Below are 21650 nucleotides of genomic sequence, written 5' to 3' on the forward strand. Positions count from 1 at the left end.
CAGACCAGAAAGTACCCTCAGTTGGATGAAGCCACGGAGAAGTGTGTGTTCTTTAAATCTTTAGAGTGGTACCAAAGTCTATTGGCTATCTGGTTAATCCTTCTCACAATCTTTCCCAAAATAAAATGTTGGGAATTTATTTACATCAATGTAACGATTTACCAGCACATAACCACACCACGTCTCAGTCTCCAAACCCAGCCTCACCCACCGCAGCACAGGGGGAAGAATTCCACAGATTCTGGGACAGCTGAAGGAACATGGCAGCAAGTCTAATGCATTACTGTCAGTGCGATTAATTCAGATACCCACACCAAGGATTAAACACTTGGGAGGAGCAGAGCAGTAAATTTATCAAATCAGCATCACCCCAAAACAAAGGAACACGGTGGCCATCACCAGTCAGGAAGCTTCCCTTCCCCAGACTGTTAAAAGTGAATCACGTTGTAGGTCTCCATAGCCTTGAGAGAAGGAAAAGGATTCCAGGAAGCTGATGAGAGCCATCTGCATTGCCCCAGATAGGACACAGAGCAGGCATGAAAATGCAAACTGACAGAATGGCTACATCTCCCTCTATTTTGGTTGTAAAGCATCAGTAACATGCTGCAAACGTTGCCCTTTGACTATGCAATCTACAATAGATACCTTCTACCCAAAAAGGGTACTGGGGGATGTTTGCAGAGGTCAGGATCTCTGCAGCCACACTGTACTCTTCATCTGCAGCCCCTTGTACCCAACTGGTCCTCATGCACAGCTGACCGTTTACATGTTAGATCATGCACACAACTACACAGGACAAGGTGCTGGTGCACGTGAGCAACCAGGGTGGGGGGGGGGGGGGGGAATACCTTCAGTGTGCACTGTCTGACTGTGTTTACCAGCTCCTGGATTACCATGTCCACACACTTCAAACACGGAGCTTTCAGCTTCACCACCTGCTTTTTCACAATTGCTTCAAACGCCAAGTCCGGGGTGAACAGCCCCGTTCTAAAGCCGGGTAAGGGAAAGAAAACAAAACAAAACAAAACAAAAAAAAGTCAAACACAATTTGGAACATTGGGAACCCAGCTCAGAACGAGCAGGATCTACAAGGCTACGGTCCCAAAGCCATGGAGATTTGTTCCTACACGAGACTGGGGCTTTTTGTCTTCTGGTCAGCAAGCTCTTCAACCACGGTTCTATGTGATTGCAGTGTGCAAATGCGGAGCAGCAGAAATTCAGAGTGATCTGTACACTGTATTCCCATATTCATTAACATGCTGTCTGTCAAGCACCTTCCCAGTCTTTCAGGAAAGACATGACAGACTCACGGGCCTTTCCCATGTTATGACAAGAGTTCTGTTCTTGTGAGAGTTGTTCACAACCAGAGCGGTTTGCAAATCAGAAACACTGCCATAAACAGAGCTTGCTTGTGGTAGAAGATGCATGCAGCCCTACAGCACCTAGCAAATCTATCCCCCGGTCTCCTAAACGCACTTTTGTACGTATGCAAGTTGAGTGTTTGTAAACTTAAGAGGACCTACATCCGTAGGTTTGGGTTAAGATTGCTAGTTGCATTCAGAGAGCCAGAGTGATGACAATGCAGCCTCTCTAGCTCATCCGATTATTGGCCTGAAGGTGGATTTTATTCTAAAGACATCCACATGTCTGGCCATAGGAGCCTCACGCTCACAACACATCTGGTGTGTGATCCTGCAGTTGTAAATCCACAGTCCCCTGAGGCTGTGCATTTACCATGAACACACCACCCCCCCCCAACACTTATCACTTGCTCAAACCCAAATGAGGAATTAACTTGTGGGTTTAAAGAACATGTCCTGCAACGTAAACAAAACTGGAATATGGTGGGAACTGCTAACATTAGGCAGCATCTCAGGAGACCGAGTTCGCGTTTCAGGTCAATAACATTTCACTGGAATTTTCATCACCGATCATGAGAGACCGCTGGCTGGAAATATCATCTGTGTTTCTCACTCCATAGGTGCTGGCTGACTTGCTGAGAATTTCCAGCATTTTGTGATTTTATTCCAGACAACCGCTGTATTTTTCCCTTCCCCCCCCCCCAACCCCACCCCCCATTTTCAGCCACTTGTTGAGTTTACAAAAGATTCCTACAGTCCTATCTGCAAAACACTAAACCCACTTACACATTTTTTTACTGCTGAAGATCTGATCAGCAGGATTGAGATGAACTTACCCCATAACAAGCGCGTGACTCATTTCACCACAAGCACATCCCCCACCCCTGAATCTGGTGCTTGAAAGGGTGTGTTCTGTTCAAGTAGCAATGCTACATAAAAGACTAGGGACCAGGACACAGCACTGCTCACTGTGCAAAGAATGCATGATCCAGAATGCAATACCACTCACTCTGAAATACAATCCACCACACAGCACCACTCACAGAACAAAGAGTGTTTGGTCAAGGGCACAGCACTATGCACTGTGCAAATATTACACAAGATATTGCTTCCCACATACCATAAAAAGTTAGTGATCCAGTACCAAGCACACATTCCTAGATGTGGCAACACCCACTGTCCAAAGGGTATATAATTCAAGATGATGGAACAGTCACTCCGCACGCAGTCTGCAGTCCAGGATTCCACACTACCTACTGCACAAACACTACACAATCGAAGACATTGCACCACTTACTACGTGAACAAACACGATCTAGTACACAGTACCACTCACTGTGCAAACCAGGCACGATCAAGGACACTATTAATGAATCAATCCCAAAAGTGCAATGTTCCAGCTGGTTTGTGTCTTGTTCTAGTCCTCTCTCTCTCTCTCTCTCTCTCGTAGTGCTACAAGGAGGCCCTTGGTTTTGGCCGACTCCTTTCTGTGTGACAGTTCACGTGGCCGATTATACTTGCCTAACGCCATGGATATTTTTGATTGCATAGCTGATCTCTCTTCGCAGATCCTTTTCATCAAACTCCATCTGTACAGAAAAATTTGAATTTACAACATTGTGAATTTGCTGAGTCAGACCAATATCAGCAAAGCATGCTATGAAGAAATACACTCACTGGCCACTTTATTAGGTACACCTGCTCGTTGATGCAAATATTTAATCAGCCAATCATGGGGCAACTCAATGCATACAAGCATGCAGACATGATCAGGAGGTTCAGTTATAGTTCAAACCAAACATCAGAATGAGGAAGAAATGAGTTCTAAGTGACCATGGAATGAAACAAGGTTGTTGAATATCTTAAAAACTGCTGATCTCCTAGGATTTTCCTTCACAAGTTTCTAGAATTTACAGAGAATGGTGCAAAAAAACAAAAAAAAAATCCAGTGAGCAGCAGTTCTGTGGACAAAAACACATTGAAAGAGATCAGAGGAGAATGGCCAGACTGGTTCAAGCTGACAGGAACTCAATAACCACATGCTATAACAGTGGTGTGAAGAAGAACATCTCTGAATACACAACATGTCGAACCTTGAAGTGGATGGGCTACAGCAGCAGGAGACCACACAGGTACTTAATAAAGTGACCACTGAGTTTAATTATCCTTCCGCAGCACCACAAACCTTCACGAGCTCAAACGGAAACCGCTCATGGAAGATACGATTAATTCTTGCACCACCAGACAGTTCTACGGTATCCACTTGGTCCCCTGAGCCTTCAATTCTCTTCTCAAAATCCACCCCAAACTGTTGCACCATCCTGAAAGTAGACAAGTGGCAGTGAAAGGGAGGCTTTCATTCACATCATTGCCATCCCAGGTTTCAGGACACATAATTATTTGAATGAGCAGTCACTTCTCAGAATCAGAATCAGGTTTATTATCACCGACGTGTGATGTGTAATTTGTTAACTTAGCAGCAGCAGTTCAATGCATTACGTAAACTAGCAGAGAAAAATAATAATTAAAATAATGAACAAGTAAATCAATTACATATATTGAATAGATTAAAAAAACATGCAAAACCGGAAATACTGTATATTTTTTAAAGAAGTGAGGTAGATCCCAAAGAATCAAAGTCCATTTAGGAATCGGTGGCAGAGGGGAAGAAGCTGTCCCTGAATCACTGAGTCTGTACTTCCTACCTGATGATAACAGTGAGAAAAGGGCATGCTCTGGGTGCTGGAGGTCCTTAATAATGGACGCTGCTTTTCTGAGACACCGTTCCCTAAAGAAGTCCTGGGTACTTTGTAGGCTAGTGCCCAAGGTGGAGCTGAGTAGATTTACAACCTTCTGCAGCTTCTTTCAGTCCTGTGCAGTAGCCCCTCCATACCAGACAGTGATGCAGCCTGTCAGAATGCTCTCCATGGTACAACTATAGAAGTTTTTGAGTGTATTTGTTGACAAGCCAAATCTCTTCAAACTGCTAATAAGGTATAGCCACTGTCTTGCCTTCTTTATAACTACATTGATATGTTGGGACCAGGTTAGATCCTCAGAGATCTTGACACCCAGGAACTTGAAGTTGCTCACTCTCTCCACTTCTGATCCCTCTATGAGGATTGGTATGTGTTTCTCCATCTTACCCACAATTAGCTCTTGCATCTTACTGACGTTGAGTGCAAGGTTGTTGCTTCGGCACCATTCCACTAGTTGGCATATCTCACTCCTGTACACCCTCTCATCACCACCTGAGGTTCTATCAATGGTTGTATCGTCAGCAAATTTATAGATGGTATTTGAGCTATGCCTAGCCACGCAGTGATGTGTATATAGAGTAAATCAATGGGCTAAGCACACACCCGAGGTGCGCCGGTGTCGATTATCAGCGAGGAGGATACGTTATCACCAATCCGCACAGACTGTGGTCTCCTGATAAGGAAGTCGAGGATCCAATTGCAGAGAGAGGTACAGAGGCCCAGGTTCTGCAACTTCTCAATCAGGATTGTGGGAAATGATGGTATTAAACGCTGAGCTATAGTCGATGAACAGCATCCAGACGTAGGTGTTTGTGTTGTCCAGGTGGTCTAAAGCTGTGTGGAGAGCCATTGAGATTGCATCTGCTGTTGACCTATTGTGGCGATAGGCAAATTGCAATGGGTCCAAGTCCTTGCTGAGGCAGGAGCTCAGTCTAGTCATGACCAACCTCTCAAAGCATTTCACTACTATCGATGTGAGTGCTACTGGGCAACAGTCATTAAGGCAGCCCACATTATTTTTCTTAGGCACTGGTATAATTGTTGCCTTTCTGAAGCAAGTGGAAACTTCTGCCCATAGCAGAGAGAGGTTGAAAATGTCCTTGAATATTCCCGCTAGTTGGTTGGCACAGGTTTTCAGAGCCTTACCAGGTACTCCATCGGGACCTTTCGAGGGTTCACTCTCTTTAAAGACAGCCTAACATCGGCCTCTTGAGATGGAGATCACAGGGTCATCAGTTGCAGCAGGGATCTTCACAGCTGTAGTTGTGTTCTCCCTTTCAAAGTATGCATAGGTGTTGAGTTCATCTGATAGTGAAGCATCGCTGTCATTCATGCTATTGGATTTCACTTTGTAGGAAGTAATGTCTTGCAGACCCTGCCAGAGTTGCCATGCATCCGATGTTAACAACCTCATTCAAAATTGCTTCTTTGCCCTTGAAATAGCCCTCTGCAAATCATACCTGGTTCTCTGCTACAGGCCTGGGTTGCCAGACTTGAATGCCACAGATCTAGCCTTCAGCAGACGTACCTCCTGGTTCATCCACGGCTTTTGGTTTGGGAATGTCTTTGTGGGCACACACTCATCCACACAGATTTTACTGAAGTCGGTAACAATTGCAGCCTACTCATCCAGGTTTGAAGTTGAATCCCAGAATACAGTCCAGTCTACCAATTCAAAGCAGTCCAGAAGGCGCTTCTGTGCTTCCCTTGTCCATACCTTCTTGGTCCTCACTGCTGGTGCTGCTGTCTTCAGTCTCTACCTATAGTCAGGGAGTAGAAGTATAACTAGGTGATTAGTCTTCCTGAAGTGAGGGTGTGGAATAGCACGGTAGGCATTCTTGATGGTGGTGTAGCAATGGTCCAGTGTGTTGTTTCCTCTGGTATTGCAAGTGATCTGTTGATGGTAGTTGCTTAGTGATTGTTCCAGACTGGCTGGTTAAAATCTCCCAAAACGATGGTGAAGGCATTAGGGTGCACGGTTTCGTGCATGTTGATCCCATTACTCAGATCATCTAAAACTTGCTTGACATTGGCCTGAAGTGGAATGTAAACTACCAAAATGACCCCACAGAACTCCCGTGGTAGGTAAAAAGGACGGCACTTTACTGCTAGCTATTCCAGGTCTGGTGAGCAGAATTGGGACAGTACTGATATATCTGTGCATCAAGAAGAGTTGATCTCGAGGCACACTCCTCCACCTCTGCTTTTGAGAGACTCTATAGATCTCCGTGGGGAATTCTGACCATAATCGGTGTTGTTTCCGTCAGTTTTAAGCAGCGATAGTTGGTTTAAATGCATTAAGACATCTTTGTTGACTGTACTGACCTTGGAAGCAGTTGTGCTTTTTAGCTGTAGCAGGCTGAAATGAGAATATTTAATTGTATCCATTGACAGTACTGCTGCTACTCGAGTCACGCCTAGGTGCCCCATAATCAAAGCAGTTCTCAGACTATAATCTTATAACCAGCATCAATATTCGTTTCACTACCTTATTGGCAATCATTACCATTATTATGTGCCGTGTTGTATGTAAAAGGTGATCATGGTCTTCCATCTGATTGTTGCCTTTCTGCTGTTGTTCTTGCTCTTTTCTCTATACGTAACCATGATTGCTCATAGCAAATTTTTCTACAGAAGTAGTTTGTCAATACCTTCTTCTGGGCAGCGGCTTCACAAGACGGGTAACCCCAGCCTTTATCAATACTCTTCAGAGGCTGCCTAGTGCTGGCGGTCGCATAACCAGGACTTGTGATCTGCACCGGCTGCTCATACAACCATCCACCAGCTGCTCCCACTGGCATCACGTGACCCTGATCAGTTGTGGGGGTGGGGGGTGTGGCTAAGCAGGTTCTACACCTTGCCCAAGTAAACTGCAGGTTAGCGGAGAGAAGGACTGCCTTACACACCACCACTCGAACCTTATTGGAACCAGCTTAAAAAGGAAACATTAACCAGGACATAGGTCAGCTCTTCTGCAACTTCATGTTTAATTGTGTTGAAGGGCTTTAATTGAACACCTCAAAAGGTGAGCATCTCCCTACAAAATTAAAAAAAACAGAACCTGTTTCTGTAAAGACTTGGGTGTTCCTGTTAATGGTGACCAATTATTTGTTTTATGCAAATATTTTCCTGCACACTTTTGCAGCAAATGGCTTGCTTTGCGTTGTCAGAGGAAGTTACACATACTGGTAGCGCTGGAGCAGCATGGTTGCCAAAACAGATAGCAGCAGCAGATTCCCTTCCTTATGGACTGACGAAGCAGGTGGGTTTCTGCAACAAGCCAGTAGTTCACAGTCACCTTCACGGTTTAAATCCCTCAGTAACCGTGGTGGCATCTGAACTCATAACCTCAGAAGAAGGCCTTTAGATCTGAAAAGGCACTTGGTCGTAGCGGGGAGAATTTGCCATATTTACCCGGCCTCACATATTTGAAACTCCACACCAGCAGAGTGCTCCATTCTTAACTAGCCCAGCAAATGCAGCTAGGGATGGACAATAAATGCTGGTGGTGTATAAAACATTCAGATCCCCAAAAAATATAAAACCACCCCAGTAATGATAACCATCATTGTCCTTCTCTGCTAAAGTGTGATTAAAAGCTTGAGTCCAAGGCCAAGGATCACACGCTTAACCTACCAATGCTAATGGATGGAAATGAGAAGTAGTATCAACTTGAACATTGAGAACAGCTTGGTTTGTAAAAGATTACAACACCACGGAGAGGCTGTAGTATCGCTGTTATTACTTCAAACCCACAGCAAATCAATTGCTACCTCATCCTGCTCTGGAATGAATTCATTCACACCAGAAATCACGAATCATGCAACTATGGGCAGGTATACATCGGAGCGAACAGACCAGCAGAGCCTATCCGGCTCACTGTGCCACTTACTGGAGGAGTGCTTTGGTTTTCCTTGTGGGATCATCTGGTCGGAAGTTTTTATATTCCTCTACCTCCTTCTCCAGGGAAAGCATCTGGCTCTGCAGCTTGTTTCGTAATGCCGGCAAGGTTTCACGGATGTGGTTTGTCAGTTGCTGTGATGGAGAATACAAACAAAATCAAAACCAAAGACTACAGTGGCGGGAACTGGGGCACAAACCTAAACTGCGCCCCATCAAGCAACCCAGCCGCAGCTGAACTTCAAACTCCCACTGAAACGGGGCCCGATCCGAGACCCCCATGATGTTACTGATCATTTCACTCAGCCACGTCTTGCCTTTGGTGGCATTTGTAGATACCACCAAATGTCATCTTGTACTTCAGAAAACCCTACAGCTTTCTGATACACTTCCAACCCCTGCAGATGGACTCCAAGATTTCAGATATCAACATTAATTTGCAAATTCCCAACATAGTTATTCATATCATTGGCTTTTTTGTCCTACAGAAGAAAATAAAAGGACAGCATTTTAATAGAGAAATAGTACGCCTGCGCATTAATGCAAATGTTTATTTATTGAGATACAGCAAACAAGCCCTTTTGGCCCTTCAAGCCATGCCATCCAGCAATTTCCCAATTTAACCACAGCCTAATCACGGGACAATTTACAATGACCAATTAACCTAGCAGTATGTCATTGGACTGAGGGAGGACACTGGTGCACCTGGAGAAAACCCATGACTGGGGCTGAGTTGTCAGAATTGCACAGCTGACTTGACGGGGTGAATGGGCTACTTCTGCTCCGATGTCTTATGGTGGACGTATAGACCGCGTACAATTGAACTCTGAACACCAGCGCCCCGAGCTGTAATGTTGCATTAATGACTACAGCCCTCAAATATCTATTTAACCATTCATTGGCAGATACTGAATGTATAAAAGCATGCAGACATCGCCAAGAAATTCACTTGTTGTTGAGACCAAACATTAGAATGGAAAAGAAATGTGATCCAAGTGACTTTGACCATTGAATGATTGCTGGAGACAGTTGGGGTGGTTTGAGTATCTCAAAAACTGCTGATTTCCTGGGACTTTCACACACAACAGTGTCTAGTTTACAGAAAATGGTGTGAAAAACAAAAAAAAATCCAGTGAGCAGCAGTTCTGTGGGTTAAAATACCCTGTTAATGAGAAGTCAGAGAAGAGTGGTCAGACTAGTTCAAGCTGACAGGAAGGCACCAGTACCACAAACATACACGCATCACAACAGTGGCTTACACAGATTTGGAGAATGGGCAAAGAAGTGGCGCATGGAATATAGTGCAGGGAAGTGTATGGTCATGCACTTCGGAAGAAGGAATAAAGGCATAAACTATTTTCCAAACAGGGAGCAAATTCAGGAATCAGAGTTGCAAAGGAACTTGGAATTCCCTAAAGGTTAACTTGCAAGTTAAGTCGGTGATAAGAAAGGAAAATGCAATTGCTAGCATTCATTTCAAGAGAACAAGAGTATAAATGCAAGGATGTAGCACTGAGGCTTTATAAGGCATTGGTCAGACCGCACCTGGAGTATTGTGAGCAGCTTTGGGCCCTATATCAAGAAAAGATGGCTGGCATTGGCAAGGGTCCAGACAAGATTCACAAGAATGATTCCAGGCGTTAAAGGGTTAACATATAATGAGCATTTAATGGCTCTGGGCCCGTACTCGCTGCAGTTGAGGAGGAGGAAGAGGTGTGTTTTTATTGAAACCTATTGAATATTGAAAGGCCTAGATAGAGTGGATGTGGAGAGGAAGTTTCCTACATGAGTGAGGTAGGCCCAGAGACAGCCTCAGAATAGATTGACATACCTTTGAAACAGAAATGAGGAATTTCTTTAGCCAGTGGGTGGTGAATCTGTGGAATTCATTGCCACAGACAACTGTGAAAGCCAAGTAATGTGCATATTTAAAGCGGAGGCTGTTGGACTCTTGATTAGAAAGGGTATCAAAGGTTACAGAGAGAAGGCTGGAGAATGGGTTTGAGAAGGATAATATATCAGCTATGATGGAATACAGAACAGACTGGATGGGTTGAATGGCCTACTTTCTGCTCCTATGTCTTATGGTGTGCGGAACAGCATCTTTGAATACACAACACGTTAAACCTTGAAGTGGATGGGCTACAGCAGCAGAAGTCAAGAAACATACACCCAGGGGCTACTTTATTAGATACAGGAAGTACCGAATTAAATGGCCTTTGAGTGTATGATGCCATTCACCTGGTTCAGTGTTTTCTGCAGATGCGGAGTCCCCATGCGATCAGCCATATGCCTGTATGAGGGGTGCGACAGGAAAAACTTCCTTTCAGCTGCAAGGGCTGCACGAATATCTTTCTTCCCATCAATGTCTTTCTGACTTCTATTCACCACACCAATATAACCTGTGAACAATAGGAACAGAATTATAGTTCAGAAAAACGCCTTTCATGTTTTGACTTTATTACTCTATGCGTGCAGGCTCTTGCTGTTGAGTGAAACATTCCCCGTTTTGAGCAGCCAGTATCAGCATATTCCTGATACTAGTATAAAATAGGTTAAGGTGTACAGAATAATGGGAAAAGTGAATGGACAATCCAAGTTACTTCAAGGGCACAATTCCAAAACTTTGGGAAGTCCTCCATGCTTTCATTCTGAACATATTGTGGTGCTGGACTTCCTTATGTATCCAGTAAGAGGAGCACCAACATTTGTTCTGTCTTCTAGCAGAAATCAGAGGAACCAAAGTTGATAGTTAAGCTTCCAGAAACTTAACTGTGTTCCATACAAGTGTAAATAAGTGGGCCTTTTCTGTATTGCAACTTAGAGCTTTTTTTTAAAGAAACTTTATACCTTTAAGTTTTACATCATTTTCTAAATGATCCGATTTGAATAATTGCAATGTTTGCAAATGCATTTCAAGCCCTAAGCCATTTTCACAAACTATTTGCCCGTGCAGTGTGGCTTTATTGGCTTTTTTTTTTGAGGAGGGGTGTTTTTCATCTGTAGCCAGATGTCTATCTCGATTTGCCCACATTTCTGAGCACTGGGCAAATCTGTGATGTCAACCTACTTTATCTTCTAATACACAGGTGTTCTTCCTATTAGTAATTATTAAACATGGCGCTGCGCAGTCCTTCACCTTACTGTTAACAGCTCCCAGGCAAGTATAGGTAAAAAGGCAGGAAGGGAGGGTGGCTTATGCCTACTGAGCGGATCTGAATTGAAGCATCCCATAGATCATACATTATATACCGATTTGAAGAAAGATACGATTAGACCCATCAATGAGGGCCATGACGATGTCTCTGAAACAGGGAACAAGCTCACAGTCACTTCTGAACCTCTGAGTTCCAACGATGGCTCCATTTGTGTAGGGTGCACATGGCACCTTTTACAGCAGGTGGGGAAATTCAAGCCAGAATGACCTCCTACACAGAGCAATTTGAGAGAAACTTAGCATAAACTTATGATACCATAACCTTTGGTTTATGATATTCATAAGCAACAGGGTTTTGGGAAGGGCAATGGAACCAACAGGGCAAAGCACTGGGTCCAGTTCTTGTTATTGTACATTATGTTCCCAAGTGTCAAATGCTTGTAGAAAAGAACCCAAGAGAAACTATCCTTCACGAATGATTGAACTGAGTGGATCTCTTTTTCTTGACCCTTTAAGGCTGCAAGTGGGTTGGACAGAAGGAGGTGAACACATTTTCACTTGCATGTAGAGAATGTGTTTTAATAAATCCAATGGGAATTCTGGTGGAGCCTTGTCCAATGAAAGTCAACTCACTGTCACACAGGTGACTGAGGGGAAAACACTCAAGGAGTAGCTGGATTTGGAAAAAAGAGGGAAAGAAAAGATCAGAAGTCACAATGATGGGGTAAGATTAAGAGGAATGGGTAGTGTTCAGAAGATAAAGCAATTTGAAGCATAAACACTGGTACAGGACAGTTGCATCAAACGGTCTGTGTTCCACTCACCCCTACGAAGAGGCAGGAGACGATTTTCTAGAATATCCCTTGCATCCGTCCCTTCATCCATCAGATCCAACTTAGTGATCACACCAATGATCCTTAAGCCTATGCAGAGAGAGAAACAATTTACAGTTTGCATTATCTAAACAACCAGCAAAGATAGGACAGATTCATTGTTTTGAGAATGCAAACCTAGAAGCTGTGAAGTGGTGTTATAAATGAACTTCCTGAGCAGACTGCATGCCTTTAACATTACTTTCAGTTCTCCATTCAGTAACCGCAGAGAGGCTTCAACGTTAACCAAGGACATTAGGGACATTGTGGTCCATGCACTCACGAAACAGGTAAGTAAGCTCCTAGATGCACCCCAGTTAATGGTAGGGGTCCACAAACCCCTCAGTTAATGGTAGGGGTCCACGGCATAAATAAGGTTGGGAATCCCTGGCTTAAGGCAATCCTTTTGCCTTTGCCTCAGCTGGGAATTTCTGCCAATATGAGCGGCAGATCTGAACATGTATTAATAATGCTCTAGTTTTGCCACCGTTGACCGTCATCAATCCATTACCAGCACCCCTACTGTAGGTGGTCAAGGTGAAGAACACCCTTACCTTGTGGGTCCACCTCCTTCGCAATCTTCAGTGCATCTGAATTGGCAAGGTCAGAGTTTGCTGGAGTGACAGCCAAGATGAGACAGTTATCCTTACTGATGAACTGCATGATCATTTCCTTGATCTGGTATTCAATGTCGGCAGGCTGGTCACCAACGGGCACCTTGGTGATGCCCGGTAAATCGATCAGAGTCAAATTTAAAACTAGCAACAGAGAACACAAAGGGATGAATTAGGAAAAATAATAACTTAACATGAAAACCACAAAATGTCAACACTATTAAAGACAAACCCACCCTCACCCTAGAGGCAGCCTTATTCAGGGCCAATGCAGCCCACATGATAACAAACTGTCAACACCTACCCGCCAGTGAGAAATTATGGTCTTGTCACACGTTTTGCAGGATCGGGTGCTCAGAACAGTCACACACAGCTGCCTCTAGTGTAGCAGTCAAAGGGTTAAAACAATCACAGAGAAACAGAATGACAAATGTTTTCAGTCTGAAGCAATATTTGGAGATTACTTCATACAGAGATGGTTAACAGTCCAGGATGTTCTTCAAAATTGCCAAATATGACCAAGACTTAAAAACAACTTCAATGAAGGTAGGAACCTCTAGCATTAAAGAAATTTAGCAATAAGGAAACTGGCTACTTGGCTGCCCTGAGATAAGGAGCAATGGGTTTAGTCTATGAATTCTCTGACGGCATCCAAGGTCTCAGCATCAGAAAAGCTAGCCGAAACATAGTAATAAGATAACAAGATGCAAAATAGCTAGTGTTGAGATGTGATCAAACTCGTGAGGTGTGAAGCCCCTGCTTCAACTCTAAGGAGAAATCAATAGTCTGCCTCCCTGTTTACTTGATTCAGTCAATCCAATAACCGGGATGTTACACAACCGAAGTGGAAAATGAAGGTGGAAACATAAAAAGCAACAGCTCAGAAACAAATGGGTCCAACCTGGACCAGACTAACTCACTGGAGAAAAGCAGGAGGGAGAACTTGTTACTGAACCCTGGAACAACACGAGAACCTTAATGCAACGAGAACTTTGGACGAAGAAGAAAACATGAATCTGAGACTTGGGAACAAAGGAAAATCACCCATCTGGGACTGGTCACCCACGTGACTTGATGGGTAGTACACTGTTGAAGCTGGAACTGCTTGTACTTTATCTTTGCAAATACAAGTATGAATAAAGTTAAGCACACCCTTCACCAACTGTCAGTAGAGTTTCCCTGATATAACTGTGTACTGAGCACACACTGACAATCGTATAGGGATCTGAGAGACTGGTTTTGTCTTCCACATTTTCCTGTGTTGGTGCATAAACCCGTTAGTTAATCTGAAGCTAGTAGCTCGGTCACTAGGACTTCTCAAGCACTATAGCCAATTCCTGTGGTTACTTAGTCCATATGGTAACAATTACATCTTTTACTTGCCGAGTCGGCAACTATACAATGCACAACAAAGGTCAGTTTATGAACGTTACTTGCATTCAGCAAAGAATCAAAAGCTCACCATGTTTAATCTGGTCTATCTCTTTTACAGATGGCGACAGTGCCTCAAGAAAGCAAGCTTGCAGGTAACACTCCCTCCACGTACAGTCCTAAAAACCAGGCGTGCTTCAGAGTTTCTATAATACCTCGAAGATCCCACTCACCATGTGGAGAATACACTCGGAGGTTAATAGGAATTGATGAGATGCCCTTATTGCTCCCGGTGACTCTGTCTGTCTCCAGTTCGATTTCCTGTCGAACCTCATCAAAATCTGTAAACTTCTTCCCCTTGCAGTGCAGGAACTCCGCATGTTCTGAAGAGAAAACAAACCATTATGCAGACTCAGAAATGGACCCAATATAGCGGGGGCGGGTGCACTACAGTATAAAAGACCCTTCAACAATGATGCCAGCATGCAAGGAGCCAAAGGTTAATGATGAGTAAGAGGAGGCTGTGTTCGGACAGGCTACTGCTTTGCAACAGCACAATAAACAATCTGAGCTACAGTGATAGGAATAATAAGCGGTGAGCCAACAGCTACGGCAGACCCTCCCTCAGAATAAAAAAAAACACAAGAGCTGAATAATTTTTAAATGGAGACTTACTACAGAATGCTGTGCTACAGGGTCAGCTCAATGTCTTCATACCGTACACTAGACACAAAAGCTGATCGCACAGCCTGTCCAGTAATTAGGAAGGTAAATGGGATATTGGTCTTTATGGCAAAAGGCTTGAAGTGGACAGTAGGTATTGGGAAATCCAGTTGCATGGTTGCACGGCACTTGGAATATTGATTTCACCTTATTTGAGGGGTATATGCTTGCTTTGAAGATGGTTCAGAGAGCTTTGGCTGGGTTGATTCCAGGGAGGAACGAGTTATCCCACAAGGAAAGTTTGAGTAGACTATGGATTTTCAAAGAAGTGATCTTTTCAAAACGTACAAGTTTAAGAAAGGGCTTGACTGGGTAGATGCTGAATGGCTATTTACTTCCCTAGAAGCAGGAACTATGGTTTCAAAATAAAAGGGTGGCCCATTTGAGATGGAGACTGAGGAAAGGGAAACAAACACACAACTGTTTAAAATTCTCCACGCGGAGACTTCATCACCGACTACATTCAAGGCCAACACAGATAGATGTTTGGACTGCAGGGGAGTTGAGGATTATGGAATCAGGCAGGAAACAATCACAACTATGGCCTTACTGAATAGCTGATTCAGCTCAAGGTGCCACATGAACAACCCCTACTCCAATTCCTGAAGCTCTTACATGACACAGTCACAGAGGTACCTGTTTTTGCATTGATCAGCTGCAGAATGAGCGGTCGGCGAGTGACAATCCCTGAGCCACGAGGAAGGAAATCCCTGAAAGTAGAAGAGACCCAGTGAGCCTTTCCTCCACTGAATGGTGGTCACAAGGTGTCATCAGAGCAACAGGATTCCAGAACACTCTCCACAGAGTTCAGAACCTTATGGCACTTACGAAGAGCGTATTGCTCTGCTGGTTGGGTTGAGTTCTTCTCTGAGCTGGCAACTTACCTGCAAACATTTCGTCACCGTACGAGGAGACATCGTCAGTGCGCTGTTATTTGTGTGGCCTCAGGAACAAAGAATCACAGAACAATGGAGCCCAACCATCAACCACATTTTCCAAATTATTTCCAACACACTGCCTTACTTTTAATTACTTTGATTTGCTTCTGATTCAAAGCTCCACAGGGAGCTTGCACATACACATTCGTACTCAGGGTAGGCACGTGCACAGAATAAGTCAATTATGGAGAAGTACAATACGAGTGGTGTCACATCTCAAATCCACCAGCCTCCTTTTGTAGTGTCAGATGAATCACAAGCGTTACACTTGCTCTGCAAGTAACGTGACAATAAATCAACCTACATATAACCCCTCTGCTCATGGGGAAAACACATCCAGCATCACACCCTCTCTCGCTCACGTGGTCATCGGAGTGACACCGACACGCAGCCCACGCAAACCTTATAGGGGCCGCGGCCGTGGCCGCGCCTGCTGTCAATGACTCGGCTCCCTGAAACCATGAATAGCAGTCAACGATCACAACACGGGCTGCTGAGTGAACAAACAATCAGTGCCACACTCCAAACGCTGCAGCAACACTCAACAGAGTTTGGGTCAGCAGTCACACTCCTCGACAAGCTGGTAAGCCTCCAGAGTTGGATTAATTTCAATATTCTCAAGCCTGCTCCATGCTCAAAGCCAGAAAGGGCATGGCTCCACTCCTTATCTCCTAAGTCATATTAGAACAATAGGCAAGAGACATCTGAGAAGAAAGGTTGTTGCTGTAATGGAGACGAACGTAACAGTAACACTGTATTTTAGGGATCAGTATTAATTAAAAGATTACCAAGATCAGTGATGAGATATTAAAAAAACAAATAAATGCACACCTTGCGGTAAAATCATACCAAAACAACTGTCCATAGTTCCAGGCATTACCAGGTCCTCACTCATCCTTCTCTACTGTACAAATATAGATTCAGAAATCAGGAATCATTGCACTGAGGTCAAAGTGTTTTACCACCAAGTCCCAATGAAGACAGATTTCTAAATTTTTCCCTTCTATATTTTATTTCTGTACTCTAACCACTAATTGGAGTGGCTTTCCTCATTTCTCTTTTCAGAAATATACCTCACTTCAGTCCCCTTGATTTTTGAATAAATTTTCATCAAAGTAATTAAGCCAATTACTAATTTAATTGGTTCAGCTCAACACCGAGGGCCAAATGGCCTGTTCTTGTGTGCTACCGTTCTGTGTTCTGTGTTTGAATCTCCAACTTTTGGGACAATTTTACTGAACTTCCTCTGCACTCTCACTGAGGTACACAGAAGTGTGCTGGGCTAATCATTTTAAAATTTCAGCATTTAGTAAATACTTCATTAGCCCAGATAAAATTACGGCAGTCAATTACCTGTTCTCTAGAGTATTTGATACACCTGCTACTGTTGTCTCGTCTGTACATTTGGAAAATATCCTTTCCCAGAGACAGTAAATGTGCAACAATTCCCATTTTAATGTCCGCCACTAGACATCAGATTCCGCATTACATTTGTCCAGCAGAGCCCTGACAAAGCACATAGCAAATTCCATTCACAAAGCCTGGTGTCCGGCAAGACAAAAAATTCAAATGATTCTGGAATCGCTTTCAAAGATATTACTCTTTCTCTTAAAGGAAGAGCACTGACCAACCAGTGATATTCTCGTTAAGAGTATGACGCTAATAGTTATACTCTTAATGAGAATATCACTGGTGGCAAGCTGGTGAACAAGAAAATCAACTTCCTACACCCATGCCATGAAACTTGCTGCCTGGGGATTGTTTGAGGCTAATCACACATCAAGGAGACATTGACTATACAATAGGGAACTAAAGAATTAGAGGAATACTGGTGTTAATCTTTGCCATGGGAGAGTTGCCAGGAAGAAAATGACCTTGTATCATCTCCTAAACTTTCCAACTAGTCACAGTATCAGCCACTCCTGTTCCCACACAGGGCCCATCAACCACAAAACATGAACGCCATCTCCGACTTTGATGGGTTGCCCACAAAACAATTATCCCTGGCTAGAGCTGGCACGACATGAGTTGAGTAGCTAGAACAAAGCACACCCTGACACAAGGAAGAGTTAGCCTACTCAACACCATTCTCCTCTGTTAATGTACTAATTCCTAGATTTCTTCAATGCACAGAAAACTGAACGTTCACAGCCAATAACAGAACCCCAAAGGTTTAATTCATAAGCAAGGGCATTTCTCCTGTTTTCAATGCTAAATGGGCGACAGCTTATTGCGACCCCGGGTATTAGAACTCAGAAACGGGTGGGTGAATGAGAGGGTGACAGGGTGTGGTGGGAGTGAATGGGAGGGGTGCAGCAGGTGAGTGTGGTGGATGGGGGTTGAAGGTAACTTGTCAGGTGGATGAAGCGTTGAGTCGGGGTGAGGTGGTGGGTGAAGATGAGGATTGCAGCTGATGGGTGCTGTGTTGAATGGGGATGGGTGGGGAGTGAATGGGAGGGGTGCAGCAGTTGGGTGTGGTGTTGAATGGGAAGGGAGGAGAGGTGGGTGTGGTATCGAATGAGGGGGATGGGGAGTGAATGAGCGGGGCGAGGGATGAATGAGAGCGTAGGTGGGTGTGGGGCTGAACAGTTCCCCGGGTGGTAGGTGGGTGGGCTCGGTGTTGAATGGGAGGGGTGCACTGTGCAGAATGGAATTTAACAACGGGAAGCGGGGGGCGCCTATTTTGACCGCTGACGAACCACGAGTCTCCTCCCCGGCGCCAGACCTCGGATCCGGTGCAGGGCCGCGGGTGGCAGCTCCCACCGCCTCCCGTCAGGGCCTCACCTGCCGACGAAGTTCTCGAGTACCGAGCTCTTGCCGGCACTCTGCCCGCCCACCACGGCGATCTGCGGCAAGTCGAGGTTACAGCTCTGCCCGATGGAACTGAAGGCATCCTGCAGCTTGTTAACCAGCGGTATCAGTTCCTCCATCCCCCGGTTCCCCATGGCGGCGATCCCGATCCCGGCCCCGGACCCGGACTCGTTGACTCTCACCGCCTGCGGCCTGTGCTTCCGCTCCCACCCTGCCTGTGACCTTGACCATTGGTCACAAGTACTGTCAATCATCTCCATCCAACTAATCAAGTATTGGCTGTAGGAAGTGGGTAGCACCGGCATTCACGTCAATCATTTATAAGGCTAATATTATTTGGCAACATTCCCATCAATCAAAATGCTGCTGAGTCTTATTGGGTTAGTCTATTCCCAGTTTTGAATATTTGGCCTAATTATTGCGGCAATTGGGTTCTCCCTCACGTCAATCATGTAAACGCTGCTAGTGATTGGTTCTCCTGTGCCACCTACGTAGCTTTGGTCCCGGTTAACTTGGCGTGGAACTGTTTTTCGTTGACGTCAATCAACTCAACCCAAATTCCGATTGGATGCTGATGAAGTCACCCGACATTTACCCCTCCCCTTCCGAACTGGCAGTTCACCGGCTCTTTCATTGGTTCTATCAATATGTCGTCATTTCGAATAGTTTACTGTCACCATGGAGATGGATACTTCCGGGATCAAAGACCAGAGCTTATATAAAAAGATAAGCAGGAAGTGACCTTTATAAAAAATGATGAAGGATGTTAGATAGAGGCTCTGCCAGTTTTGTAAAAACATCTGCTTGGAAAGCCCTATGTCTTACGCACGAATCGCAGGACTTCTGCCAACTCAGTCTAATCTCATTCATTGGCAACGTGATGGAAACAGAATTTACCCGCTAATAATCTACTCACCGATAAGTAGTTTTACCAGGACCGCCCTGTTATTTCTTTCACTATGCTCTTATTCTAAACGTGAACCAAAGGGATGATTGAGAATGGTTGCCTTTGACATCAAGGCAACAAATTGCTTTGGTCAACACACACACACACACACACACACACAAAATGCTGGAAGAACTCAGCAGGCCAGGCAGTATCCGTGGAGGGAAAATGAACAATCTAAGTTTCGAGCCGAAATCCTTCAGATAGATTGGAAAAGAAGGCTCAGGAGCCAGAATATAATGCTGGGGGTGGTGATAGGTGACTCCAGGTGAGGGAAAGGTTAGGTAGGTGGGTGGGAGGAGGAGGAATGAATTGAGATGCTAGGAGGTGATAAGTGGAAGATGTAAGGGGCTGAGGAAGGGGGAATCTGATATGAGAGGAGAGTAGTCCAAAAGGAGACGGGCTGTTTAAGGCCTTGAATGGTGGTGCAGAGATAGATGTAGCACTTGTCCCACTAAGGAGATTGGGCCGAGGGAGGGATGAGTGGGAAAAGGAGCAGTAGAGAGTGCGATCCCTGCAGAGAGTGTGAGTGGGGGCAGCGGAGAGGTGCGCACACACTGGGATCCCACTGAAGGCCGCAAAAGTTGCGTGGAATGATGTGTTGGATGTCGAGGCTCATGGGATGTTAGGTGAGAAGAAGCAGAATGCTATCCCAGGGAAGGGAAAAGGGGTGAGGATTGATGTGCAAGAAATGGAATTAATACAGCTGAGGGAAGCATCAATAGTGGTGGAAAGGAAATCCTGATTTCTGGAAAAAAACAAGAGGATATCTCGGATGTCCTGGAATGGAAAAAACCCATCCTAAGAGAAGGGAACAGCATCTTTACAAGTGACAGGGTGGGAAGAGGCATTGTCAAGATAAATGTGGATATCAACGGTTTTGTAAAAGATGTTGGTAGATAATCTGTCCGTGGAGATGGAGAGAAAGGTCAAAGATGAACCAAATACATTTGAGAGCAATATGAACATTGGAGGCAAAATTGATGAGCTCGGCATAGGTGCAAGAAACAGCAGCAATGCAGAACTAATGCAGCAGAGAAAGAGTTGGGGACCATTCCTGATGTAAGCATAACTGAAACATCAAGAGGAAAATACTTCAACCGTTGGAATCATGCCTACCACAAAAGAAGATGGTTATGGCTGGGTAAGGTGAATCATCCTTGCTTCGGAACTTTGCTGTTGGAGACTCGTAAGTCCGATCATTTTCAGCCGCTTTATGTATGACCTTCTTGCTGATATTAAGGTAGAACAAGGGAGATCCACTAATGATATTGTAAGGAAAAAGAGTTAAATGTGATTCCTTCTCGGTATATGCTAAGACAAAATGATGTTAGCTTGGAGTAAGATTGGTCAGAGAAAGTACAAGAGAAGCAACATTTAGAGAAAGTTAAAGGAGGGCAAGTCGACTGCCATAGTAGTGGGTAATGGTGACAAACGTGTTTGTCTGGGGAAGTTGACATCATTGTGCAGGTGCACGGTACACAGTGCATGGGCTTATAATTACGTTCAGCATTGAAGGAATGTTTAACGGCATACAAAGGGGCGCATTTTTTTTTGTGCAGGAGAGAGCTAGGTCACGCCAGTGCTTGTGCTGAGAGTTGGAAAAGACGGGACCAAGTACATCCAGAGACTTAGAGTATACCGAGTTAGAGAGAAAGGCTGTGTGAAAGTTTATTGACGTTCTGCAGATCAGCTCGTTTTGTAGATGATACTGTGAGTATTCCTTTGCTTTTTGTGCTACTATAGATGTTTGTAGTTGTTTTTTTCCTCTCTGTATTGCACTTGCGCTGGTTCTAATAGTGTTTCCTTGTGACCTTCAACACATGTGCACTGCCTCCCTTGCCCGGGGCTGAATCAGAAAAGAACACAGAATGAACTTTAAAATAAATTTCCTTACAGATATCGAGTGTTCAATTCCTCAAGAAATAAAACAGATCACACTTTCATTTCCCCAAATAGTTACTCGTTTACCCACAGCATGCAGGGGCCGAGAGTCCTGGCCAGCTCATCTCTTTCCAGAGGCCATGTGTAGATCATGACCACAGTAATAGATTGTAAACAGAGGATTTTATATGCAGTGTGTATGTTAAATAATTTGAAGACCCAGCCTGGCTCAGATTTAGTTGTCTTTGTGGGGATGGTTTTGGGGATAGTGCAGGGAGTTGGGGGTCAGGGACAGAGAGAGTTAGAAGTCAGGG

At 44.5% G+C, this 21650-nt stretch overlaps 1 protein-coding gene across 11 annotated transcripts in view; it reads right to left on the reverse strand.

Moving 5' to 3' along the window:
- Positions 1-18722, reverse strand: part of dnm2a (dynamin 2a) — a 42375-nt gene extending 23653 nt beyond the window's left edge. For 3 of the 11 annotated variants that reach the window (XM_073069288.1, XM_073069280.1, XM_073069278.1), the window contains exons 1-9: positions 18480-18721; positions 15394-15467; positions 14268-14417; positions 12604-12807; positions 12002-12100; positions 10262-10422; positions 8013-8155; positions 3547-3682; positions 2883-2950 (exon numbers count right to left, since the gene is read on the reverse strand). In XM_073069288.1, coding sequence (XP_072925389.1) covers positions 2883-2950; positions 3547-3682; positions 8013-8155; positions 10262-10422; positions 12002-12100; positions 12604-12807; positions 14268-14417; positions 15394-15467; positions 18480-18640 — 1196 coding nt within the window. In that variant the 5' untranslated portion in view covers positions 18641-18721. Of the gene's footprint in view, positions 1-848; positions 988-2882; positions 2951-3546; positions 3683-8012; positions 8156-10261; positions 10423-12001; positions 12101-12603; positions 12808-12967; positions 13043-14267; positions 14418-15393; positions 15468-18479 lie in introns of those variants that run through there. The other 8 variants (XM_073069285.1, XM_073069284.1, XM_073069283.1 and 5 more) reach the window with 5 other exon arrangements.
- Positions 18723-21650: the final 2928 nt, after the last annotated feature.

The sequence above is a fragment of the Hemitrygon akajei genome, chromosome 16 (genome assembly GCF_048418815.1).
Source record: "Hemitrygon akajei chromosome 16, sHemAka1.3, whole genome shotgun sequence".
Lineage (NCBI taxonomy): Eukaryota > Metazoa > Chordata > Chondrichthyes > Myliobatiformes > Dasyatidae > Hemitrygon > Hemitrygon akajei.